The 12,290-nt window shown below is 43.9% G+C and overlaps 1 protein-coding gene across 5 annotated transcripts in view; it reads right to left on the reverse strand.

The window, feature by feature from the left end:
- Positions 1 to 12,290, reverse strand: part of B4GALNT2 (beta-1,4-N-acetyl-galactosaminyltransferase 2) — a 412,142-nt gene that overhangs the window by 191,947 nt on the left and 207,905 nt on the right. For all 5 annotated transcript variants that reach the window (XM_029605962.1, XM_029605961.1, XM_029605960.1 and 2 more), the window contains exon 2: positions 11,969 to 12,151. In XM_029605962.1, the coding sequence (XP_029461822.1) occupies positions 11,969 to 11,991 (23 nt within the window). In that variant the 5' untranslated portion in view covers positions 11,992 to 12,151. The remainder of the gene's footprint in view (positions 1 to 11,968; positions 12,152 to 12,290) is intronic.

A 12,290-nucleotide genomic window follows, 5' to 3' on the forward strand; every position in this document is an offset into this window, starting at 1 on the left:
CGTGCTACCCATGTCTTTATTCCAACGTTGGCACGAACCTCGGGGGCGTTCCCCTCGAGTGATATCACATCATCCAGGTATTTAGGTTGCCCATTTGCTGACTGACTTTGAGTTAGCAAGGATTGGATTCGTCCGGTCTAAGCTGCTCTGCCACTTCTCACTGCTGCTGGAAGCTCTCTCTACCCTCCGGGTTTTACTATCTTCGGTACCTGCTCCTCGGGGGCCCTATGCTTCTTTCCAGGTGCCTATCCAGTATCCAGGTACTCACTACTCGAGGGCCTGAGTTATCTACCTTGGTGCCTGCTACCAATACTTCTACCTGCTGGGAACTCCACCATTACAGCTACAAGAATGTGAGTAAACTAACATCTACCAGTCTGTCTCACCTACAGCTCCTTATTGGAAACCTTCATCGGAGCTCCCTATACCACCATTGTGGGACGGGTCTCCTCAGCTGAGGACCCAAGACTGCTGCTGCAGGAATCTACTCACTACTGCCACCTCTGGTGAACTCTACAAGCTGTTCAATAAAATCTATCTCTGTGTTTCTGCATCTGAGTCTAGCATGGTACTGCAGTTCCCCACGGGGCTCCTCCCCATTGGAGTAGCCATCATTGCAGCACCTAATAATCTACCAAACACCTCAAAACCATAACATCATATAATTTTCTGTGTCACTACATCCAGTAGTGTATCCCATATAATCATTAACCAACCTCCTCCGACGTTTTATGAATTTTATCTATTTTTATCAGCGTGTTATCAATTTTATTTATTCAATTGGTTTAAAACAACTCTTCATATATCTTGACTGTCAATCATACATTTCTGTGCATCCTCCGCAATGTTATTCAACTCTCAAGGAATGTTTTTTCACTTAAACCGTTCCACTTAAACCGTTCCATAAATGCCAAAGTTATTAATTGTTTAAAAGTCAAAAGTCAACTGTTACCACATAGAAAATTTGTCCCGGACTTATCTTAATATATTTCTTCGTCCCAGCAAGGCCTTGTTTCAGATCAACCGATCCTTCATCAAGGGATCTTCATATGTTTCCAGTTCAAAATGTTCTCACGGCGTTTCTCAAATCTAGCTATCACATCTTCCCGTCGCTGAGTTGTAACTGGCGCCATTCTTGCTGACTACTTATATCCTACCCAATTCCTTCAAAATTCACCAACCACAATACATGTTATTATGATGTCATCTCGTCCAATCTCACTGCACGTAATCATGATGTCATTTCGTCCATCTAAAACACCCCTCCTTCAGCATCCCCAGTGCTTGCCCAGCATGTCCAATCAGAGTCTAGCACTCATTCACTCCATTTAACCCTCATTTTAGAGTAAAGTGCCCCATTCCAATTCCTCATTTAATCCACTTGGCGATTGCTTCTGAAGTGTAAAAATCCAATAAGCCTCTCTTTGATTCAGCAACTCGGTACGGCTCCCACCATGTATGGATGATTTCACTTGATCAATGATGGTCCATTTTATCTGGGAAAATGTATGCCGATACTGTATACAGTGATTGACTATCGGTGCTGTTAATGTTTGTGTATGTAAACGGGACTTGTGTTCATTCAGTCTCAGTCTCATATTATGTGTAGTTCTTCCAATAAATACCTTTGGACACTCACAAATCAATTCATACACTATATGGTTAGAATTAAAAGAGGTGAACGATCTCCGTTCCACTCTATATTTAGTTACTGGATCTATCCATGTTTCACCTTCAATACAATTAATACAGTGTGTACATTGGCCACATTTAAAATGGCCTTTTTCTACTTGATCAACATTTTGCCACATTTGTGCATGAACAAGTTGGTTGCAAATATTTTTACCTCTTGTCATGACAATTAATGGAGATTCTTAAAATATGCTATGTAGACCTAAAATATGCCAATGTTTTCGGATAGATGCTGCTGCTGTTTTCAGATAGATGCTGCTGCAGCTGTTGTGTGTTGTAACACACACACTAATTGTGGGTCCTGTATTTTAGGTTTATATGTTAGAAGGGACTGTCTGTAAGAAACTTTTGCCATTTATACGCCTGCTTGACTGCTTTTTTCAAATATCCCAGCTGTAAAAATCTGTCCCATAATGATGCTGCCTTTATTTCAAATTCAGACATGCTGGAGCATATTCGTCTGATACGAAAAAATTGACTCGTTGGTAATCCATATTTGAATGAATGCGCATGATGGCTGTGGAACCTCAAAAGTTTGTTGCGATTGGTGGCTTCTAAACACTGTCGTTTTCAATACTCCATCGATGTACTGTATTGAAACATCCAAAAAGGTTATCCCTTGATCAGACCATTGTGCAGTGAATTGTAAATTTTCATTGATAGTATTGATCCATTGGCAGAATTGGTTCAAACGTCCTTCAGTACCTTGCCATATAAAGAAAATGTCATCTATAAATCGACACCACATAATGATATCCTACCACCATTCAGATACATAGATTTTCTCACTTTCAAAGCATGCCTTATACAAATTAGCTGTGGTAGGAGCAAGTGGTGACCCCATGGGGATTCCATGGGTCTGTAAATATAATATAGACTCAAATAAAAAATAATTATTGGTTAATACTAACTCTGCCAATTGCATTATAAGAGTAGTAGATATTCTCTGTGCCCCTGTTCTTTGGTTCACTGTCAGTTGTATGACATCTAATGCCTGATCTTGCAGTATATTTGTTGTGGCACCTGGCCGTGGTAGACCCCGGCCAGATCCCCCTACCTTCATTGGTTCGCCGGCACAGGGACCCTCTCGACGCGGCAGATGACGCACGATCCACGGCGCGACTTCCCCGGTGTTCCTGCAGGCAACATCGGGGAGAGCTTAGCAGGCTCCGCCCCTTAAAGGGGCCACGGCATGAAAACCAGGCCGGCCCTGGAAGATGACATCATCAGCCAGGGAGATTTAAACCTCTCCCTGGGACTTGGAAGGCATCTTGCAACAAGGTTCCTGTGGTGTTTGCCTGCCTTTGTCTCTTCGTGCGGTCTTCTTCTCCTGGCTTGACTTCGGATTGGTTCTTGGTTTTCGTCTGTCTGCTGCCCGCCCTGACCTTGCTTTGGACCCCAACTCTGCTCCTTGCTGTCGGCCCTGTATCTTCTGCCTGGATCTCAACTCCGCACCTTGCTGCCAGCCCTGGATCTCCAGCTGGGCTCCATCTCTGCTTTTTCACCGCCTGTCTCTGACCCTCGGCCCGGCCTGTTCCTTCGTGAATACCCGACACTTGTAGGAACGTCTGTAGTACCCGCTCCTCAGGGGCTCCTGATGCTCCTAGGCTATCCGCTCCTCGGAGGGTCACCTGGCTATTCTGCGGGACATTTGTTCAAGTAAGACTGTTGCCCATACCACCTTCCAGAGACAAGTTCATCAGGGCTGTTCCTCGGTGGGTTGTCATCCTTCGCTCCGGACTAAGGATCCACAACCATTACAATATTTGTGTATAGGGCGGATACATCCATGGATGTCAACAAAAAATGTTTCTGCGGATCCAACGTGCAATCCTGTAATTGTTGTAAAAAGTGTATCGTGTCCGTTGTGTATGATTGCATATTTTGCACATATGGTTGTAAAATCCGATCAATTAATTTTGCTGGAGCTTCCAATACTGATGAGTTAAGGGATACAATGGGATGTATTGGGGGATTCTTAATGTCCTTGTGTATCATTGGTAAAGAATAAATTACTGGAATCCTGGGATGCAAAGCCATCAAAAATTTTTTCTCTGTCTCGGTCAATCGAATTGATGACTCAACAATTGATTTTATCATCTCCACCAGTATTCCTGTTGGATCCTGTGTTAATTTATGATAATATTTCTCATCAGTCAGGTGAGCTTTTGGAGTAGCCGCTTATGAAAAATAAAAGCAAGGAATTCAGTTTCCTATTTTGCAACACTACAAATCTTTGAACTATATGATTCTTTCTGCTCTCTTTTTTTGTGTGTTGATATTAAAACATTATCATCATTATTATCCAATTCCAAAATCACGCAAACTGAGGGCCTCATTTTCAAAAGCTGTTAGCGCAAGCCTGCGATAGCTAGCGAAAGTAGCGCAGGCCTGCGCTACTGAAATTGGGGCGGAGTCGTCCCCGGAAGAGGAGGAGTCAGGGGCGTCACCGGGGCCGACTCCACGAGGATGGTGCGCTGAGCGGAAAGGTAAGGCCCTTTTCGCTCGCTATTTCGCGCCAAATAACTACACCTTCTATGGTGTAGTTATTGGGTGCGATGCCGGCAGCGATCGCACCGTGGTGGTGCGATTGCTGCCGGCTAGCGCAGGACCGCCCCCCCAGCCCACCCCCCAGTAGCGCAAATTTTCTAAAGTATCGCAGGCCTGCAATACTTTATAAAATGAAGCCCTAAGTCCAGAGGGCGGGGGGGGGGGGCGGTCCTGTGCTAGCCGGCAGTGATCGCACAGCCGCGGTGTGATCGCTGCCAGCATTGCGCCCAATAACTACACCATAGAAGTTGTAGTTATTGGGCGCGAAATAGCGAGCGAAAAGGGCCTTACCTTTCTGCTCGGCGCGCCTTCCTCGCGGAGTCGGCCCCGGTGACGCCCCCGACTCCTCCTCTTCCGGGGCCGACTCCTCCCCGATTTCAGTAGCGCAGGCGTGCGCTACTTTCGCTAGCTATCGCAGGCTTGAACTAACAGCGCAAGCCTGCGATAGCTTTGGAAAATGAGGCCCTTAGTTAGACTCAGTAAAAAACATATTTGAGTAGAATTACATGGCTCAACACTGATAGAGTATATAAAGCAACAAATAATCCATAGAGGATTACGGATCCAGAAGGAACTGATGCTATTTACGGGTGACAAAGAGTTCATGCAAACCTGGATGGGGATACTTAAGAGCTGTCCTCTGACTTTAAATTGGACTTGACTTAAGTGGTTGAAATTAAACACTGTGTTCAGTTCCTCCTGATGCAGCTCTAAGCGAAACACGATCCGTGTCGGGGGACCTGGTTGAAAACTACGGTATATCGCATTGAGCTTTTGGAGTAGCCGCTTATGAAAAAATAAAAGCAAGGAATTCAATTTCCTATTTTGCAACACTACAAATCTTTCTGCTCTCTTTTTTGTGTGTGGATAATAATTGGAAAGCATTCCTGCTATTTGTGTGTTGGACTAATGTTTTAACATCAGCAATCTGCGCCTCCGTAAAGCTGAAAACTTGTTTCCACACCTCCATACTACAATTGATAACTTCCCTAGTGCTGTATACCATAAGATACCAATCAAATTGATGCACTATTACCAATATACCGAGGGATATATATCTTAAATCTTAATTTTCCGAGATATCACCTCATTTATTATTTTTTTTCAAAATGTTTTTCTTTGTTTGTATATATTTTTAAAGATTATACAATTAAGTATATGTTTTTAAATTCTTTAACATGCTAAATCAAAAAATGTTTTTAAGGAAAGAGAAGGAAGGTTTCATACAATTTTCTGTATCACTACATCCAGTAGTGTAACCCATATAATCATTAACCAACCTCCTCCGACCTTTTATGAATTTTATCTATTTTTATCAGCGTGTTATCAACTTTATTTATTCAATTGGTTTAAAACAACTCTTCATATATCTTGACTATCAATCATACATTTCTGTCCGTCCTTCACACTGTTACTCAACTCTCATTGAATGTCTTTTCACTTAGAACGTTCCATAAACGCCAAAGTTATTAATTGTTTAAAAGTCAAAAATCAACTGTTACCACTAGAAAATTTGTCAAGAACTTATCTTAATATATTTCTTCATCCCAACAAGGCCTTGTTTCAGATCAACCGATCCTTCATCAGGGGATTTTCATATGCTTCCAGTTTAAAACGTTCTCACTGCTTTTCTCCAATCTAGCTATCACATCTTCCCGGTCAATGAGTTGCAACTGGGGCCATTCTTGCTGACTACTTATATCCTACCCAATTCCTTCAAAATTCACCAATCACGATACATGTTATTATGATGTCATCTCATCCAATCCCACTGCACGTAATCATGATGTCATTTCGTCCATCTAAAACACCCCCCCCTTCAGCATCCCCAGTGCTTGCACAGCATGTCCAATCAGCGTCTAGTTGATTAACAGTGTGGAGGACGCACAGAAATGTATGACTGACAGTCAAGATATATGAAGAGTTGTTTTAAACCAATTGAATAAATAAAGATAACATGCTGATAAAAATAGATAAAATTCATAAAAGGTCGGAGGAGGTTGGTTAATGATTATATGGGATACACTACTGGATGTAGTGATACAGAAAATTGTATGAAACCATACTGCCATACTGGCAGTCGATCGCCTTTGCCCTTACCTTGTCACAGGGAGCGACGGTCGCTCCCTGTGACAAGTTAAGGGCAAAGGTGATCGGCGCCATTTTGAAACCTCCAGCACTGGCACTGGCACGATTGAAGGGATGGCTCCAGGACCCCCTGCTAGACCACCAGGTACATGTAAAAGGTTTTTGGGGGGGTCGGGAGGGTGGGAGAAGCAAAGGGGTAATTTGAAAAGGGTCAGGTGGGGGTTTTTTTTCGGGCCATCGGCGCCTTTTTATCAGTGGTAGCAAAAATGGTGCCGATGGCCCGAGAGCGGGAGATCGCGCCGGCCCCCCCCCCCCCCCCCCACTGGACCACCAGGTAATTAAACTTTTTTTTTTGGGGGGGGGGTTCAGTGGGGTTTTGTTTATCTGCTCAGGCCTCACTAAAAAATTAACAATGTGAATTGGAATCGGAACGATTCCAATTCACAATCTCTAACGATCCGATTTTTCCCTCCCACCATCCGAACCTGATCATTAAGACGATCGGGCACACGATTCACATCTCTACTATACATTTACATGGAAAGCGTAAAATAAATTTTGCTCCCCTAACAATAACTTCAGTCCTCATCTGTAAAAAATTTCTTCTCTTATCCTGGGTAGTTTTAGTAACATCCGGATAAATCCAAATTCTATACCCATGGAAGGTATATCCTTGATTTCAAAGAAATAATCTTAATACGGTGTCTCTCTCTGCAATAAACACAAAGGAGACTACCAAAGTTTCCCTTGTCTCAATAACAGATTCAAGAGTCAAATCAAGCAATGTTGAAACATTCAAAAGTTCTTCTTGACCTCCTTGCTATTGTTGATTGCCTTCCTTCCTTTCTTTAAGCATCGCTATATATAGTACATTTTAAAAATGGCAGGTAACCCTTCTTCAGGAAATTTTAATATATTCTTTAAATAGGATTTAAACATATCTAGTGGGGCCACTGCCTTCATCTTTGGAAAATTCAATACCCTCAAATTAATTCTTCTGTTTTCATAAGATACATAGCCGCGCGTATCTTATAAAATCCGGGGTCGGCGCACGCAAGGGGGTGCACATTTGTGCACCTTGCACGCACCGAGCCCTACACGCGCTGCCCGTTCCCTCCGAGGCCGCTCTGAAATTGGAGCTGCCTCGGAGGGAACTTTCTTTCCACCACCCCCCCGCACCTTCCCCTCCCTTCCCCTACCTAACCCACCCCCCGGCCCTATCTAACACTCCCCCCTACCGTTGTCAGCAGAGTTACGCCTGCCCAAAGCAGGCGTAACTCTGCGCGTGCCAGTGGGCTGCTGGCGCGCCATCACCCGACCCGGGGGCTGGTCCAGAGGCCTTGACCACGCCCCCAGGCCGGTGTCACGCCCCGACATGCCTCCCGCCCACCCTGAAATTCGTGCCGGCCAACCGACACGCCCCCGACACGTCCCCTTTGCGAAGCCCCAGGACTTACGCGTGTCCCGGGGCTTGCTTGCGCCACCGAGCCTAAGCAAAATAGGCTTGGCGCGTGCAAGGGGCTTTTTTAAGGGTTACGCACATAACTTATGCGCGTAACCCTTTTAAAATCCGGCCCTTAGTGTTTTGCAAATTTTCTTTCAACATAGTAGTCAAAACTTTTATAGAACTGTCCATTGAGACTAATACTTTCCAAATAAGATCAAGAGTTATTTCTGGAGGCTTAACTAAAGGCAGGCTACATATAACATGTACCTCTGATTCATCTGTCCCTGTAGCCACAGGTTCTCCGTTCTCACTGTCCTGATGTTGCAGCTCGGTCTCCATGCCCCCGGAGCCCTGAATAACAGGGCTCTCCGAAAAGATCGTTTTACCCGTGTCTTTTCTCAGTGCTGTTGTTCTTAATGAAGCCTCTTTCCCCCCCAGCCATTTAGCCGTGGCGTCTCCAGACATGCTGAAGATTTCTGACAGCGGTTCCGGAGGATTTGGAGCGCTGGGGCTGTGGGATGTTTCCTCCACCTGGGGGCTTGGCGTCTTCTCCATGTCGGGCACTCCCGCGGTTCCTCCCACTGGCAGTTGTCTCATGGATCCAGCAAACAACGATTCGATTCGCGGCTGTCTCAAGTCAGGATTCGACGTAGAGGTAACAGTTTCTTTCAATTTTGTCTTTCTTTTAGTGTGAGGCATAGCAGAAAGAACTAAGGTAATCAGCAAAAAGGCAAATTGAAGAAAATCCGCAGAGCGAGGTTGTGAGCGTCCTCTCTAGGCGGCAGCCATCTTGGACTCTTTTTAGGGCTTTCTCATTTGTGTGCGTACTGGGATATATGTGCATACATGCATGGTGTGCGCTGGCCGGACATACTCTCATATCTCCCAGCTTTGATGCATGCTGGACTTTTAAAATTCACTTAAATTAATTTAACAGGTAACACATTTAAGATAAATAAGAACATTTATTTTTACTCAAAGCAGAATTCAACTCTCTAATTCATTACCAGAGTGTGGTAAAAGCTGTTAGTGCAGCTTGGTTTGAAAAAGGATGAGATAAACTCCTGGATGAAAAGTCCCTAAATCATTACTAAGGTGGATTTGGGAAAATCCATTGCTTATCCCTAGTATAGTCAACATGGAATCTGTCAAAGTTTTGGGATCCTGCCAGGTACTTGTGATCTGGATTGGTCATTGTTAGAAACAGGATATTGGGCTTGATAGACCTTGGGCTGACTCCGTATGGCAAATTTTATGTTATGTTCTTATAGTTTATCCTTTGGAAATCTGCCAGTTACTTGTGGCTTGGTTTGGCCATTGTTGGAGACAGGATGCTGGGCTTGATGGAACTTTGGCCATTTGTTATATTCTTTACGCGCCTAACTGGCCTTATGCACGCTGGGCCTATTTTAAAAAGGCCCGTTGAAGCACGTAAAGCCCCGGGATGCGTGTAAGTCCCGGGGCTTGCAAAATGGGCTGGTCCGGGGGCAGGCATAGGCAGGGGAATCGCATGCCAGCAGGCTGCTGGTGCGGAGGCGCAAAAGGTAAAATAAAGATGTGTGGGGGGGGGGGAGGTTAGAGTAGGGCTGGGGGGGGAAAGATTAGAGGAAGTTTTAAAATTGGGTGTACATGTGCGCACACCAGGTAGCATGTGCATATGTACGCCCGCGCACACCCTTTTAAAATCTACCCCATAATGTGTGATTTGCTTGTACTATGAATTTCTGAAATATTTTCCTTCTTTTCATATAAAGGTTATAATTATATAGGGGTAGATTTTAAAAGAAGCGCGATCAGCCTACTTTTGCTTGCGCATCAGACTCAAGCAAAAGTACGCTGGATTTTAGTAGATACGCGCGGAGCCGCGCGTATCCACTAAAATCCTGGATCGGCGCGCGCAAGGCTATCGATTTTGTATAGCCGGCGCGCGCCGAGCCGCGCTGCCTACCCCCGTTCCCTCCGAGGCCGCTCCGAAATCGGAGCGGCCTCGGAGGGAATCCTCTAACGCCCTCCCCTCACCTTCCCCTCCCTTCCCCTACCTAACCCACCCGCCCGGCCCTGTCTAAACCCCCCCCTTACCTTTGTTGGGGGATTTACGCCTCCCGGAGGGAGACGTAAATCCCCGCGCGCCAGCGGGCCGCTAGCGCGCCGGGACGCGATCTGGGGGCGGGTCCGGAGGGCGCGGCCACGCCCCCGGGCTGCCCCGGGCTGTAGCCACGCCCCCGGGTCCGCCCCCGGAATGCTCCCGACACGCCCCGAAAACGCTGCGCGGTTCGGGCCCGCCCCCGACACGCCCCCCGACACGCCCCCTCCGAAAACCCCGGGACTTACTCGAGTCCCGGGGCTCTGCGCGCGCCGGTAGGCCTATGTAAAATAGGCTTATCGGCGCGCAGGGCCCTGCTCGCCTAAATCCGCCCGGTTTTGGGCGGATTTAGGCAAGCAGGGCTCTGAAAATCCGCCCCATATTGAAGAGTAAAGGGTGATTATTTTGAACTGTTTAGTGGAGTCTTTTCTGGTTATATTTGCAGTGATGTCTTTGCTGCTCTTTGAGTCCTGGGAGTTAGGGCTGTTTTTGTAAGGCAGGTTTGCTACACAGGAATTGAGTGTCTTTTTGTAGTTTTGTATTACTTTACAAAGTGCCTGGCAGTGAAGAGAGTTTGTATAGCTGGTATGTAGGTGACAATAGGTTTTGAATATCAGATACCAAAAAAGGAACACTAATGAAACAATATTATAGAACATAAGAACATAAGAAAATGCCATACTGGGTCAGAACAAGGGTTCATCAAGCCCAGCATCCTGTTTCCAACAGTGGCCAATCCAGGCCATAAGAACCTGGCTTTTCAAACAGGCTACCATTTTTTCTAGTCCATTGTTTATATAGGGTTTCTTTGAAGAGTTGTCACTTTGAAGTTCCGAGTCAGCGTCATTTCTCAAACCAGACTGCTGTTTTTTCTAGTTCATTTTTTTATATTTGACAGACTTAAAATATTGGACTTACTTTGTCTGATTTCCTATTTGTTCAGCAACCTTGGATTTATGTTCTTGAATATGCTGCTTAAACTTAGATCCTAAAGTGATGTATGTGATTGTATACTTTATGAAACTTTGAAACATTTTGTTATAGAAACATTTTTTGTGATATTTTTGTTCTCATAATATTGGAATAGTTTTTCATGTACACTAGTTAGCACCAGTTAAAAAAAAAAATATTTTGGGTACAAATTAATACATTTTTAATGGTTGTTCTATAATATTGTTTCATTAGTGTTCCTTTTTTGGTATCTGATATTTGTTTATGTTTTGAACACTTTATTGCTCATATTTTTTTCATTATTTTTGTTCAATATATATATATATATATATATTTTGGTATGGTGAGTTTTATAGGAAAATGTCCTTTCTCTGTTTACATCTGTTATTGGGGGAATGTCTGTGGGTGCGGATAGTGTGTTATAGAACTGGAGGTAAAGGTTTATAATGAGTTCTATTCCCTTCTGTATGTTTTATTATTTATATTCCAACTTTTAGTAACTTCCAAGTTGAGTACATTCAGGAACTATAGATGTAGACTCCAGACTTCAATCCCATATAAGAAGACTTGCCTTAATGATGCCATTGAATATTTTTAATATAAGTTTTCTGCATGATTGAAACTGGGCAGAGATTTCTTTATTACATAGGAGTCCGATGGAACTATTTCACATAGAGCCAATTTAAAGGAAGAGAGTCATGCTATGGTGGTGGGAATGATATATAGACATGTCACTTTATTTTGCCTCTCACAATACCAAACTTGCCTCCTACAACTACATGCTGCATACGTGTACAGAGTGACTGATGTCATATTTAACATCCCAGTAATGTGAAAAGAGAACTTAAAATTGCTAGGAGGAGGCAGAATACCCTCAGGATAAAATATGCATACTTCTGTCTAGAGACACAACTGGTTATACACATAAGCAGTAACTGGTTATCTGGTGCTTATGCACAGCAAGTTGGAAAAAAGCATACATATCATTCCAATACAACATGTTAAACAGCTAAACAAAACAAAATCTTCCCTAATTCTGCAATTAGACTTTAAAGTAAATCTCCTGGAAGGTATCAGCTATCTGAATTTATGTTCTTCCTCAGTAGTACCCCAAAAATGTACTTTTACATGCTTTTTACGTTTAAAAAGTGACTGACCTGAATCCATCATAGATAAACATGTTGCTAGATTCTTCTGCTGAGAAGATACTCCAGTTGAAGCGAATGCGTGAAGGCTCATGTGTTTCTCTTTTTTTTGAAACGAACTTTGCTGTTTTAATGGTAGAGTAACACCCAAAGGCCAGGATGAACAATTTTCCCAGAAACTTCAGCTTATCATTCCTTCAAAGAAAGAAAAGAAAGGGGAGTAAGTAGAAATTTTAAATAAATAAATGAATAAATAAAATAAAGCAGAAAAAGAAAAAGTTTTCATCAGTTTGAAGAGGGGGAAGGGAGGGTGAGGCATGAGGGTGAGGCATGA

This window comes from Rhinatrema bivittatum, chromosome 6, assembly GCF_901001135.1.
Source record: "Rhinatrema bivittatum chromosome 6, aRhiBiv1.1, whole genome shotgun sequence".
In the NCBI taxonomy this organism is placed as follows: Eukaryota; Metazoa; Chordata; class Amphibia; order Gymnophiona; family Rhinatrematidae; genus Rhinatrema; species Rhinatrema bivittatum.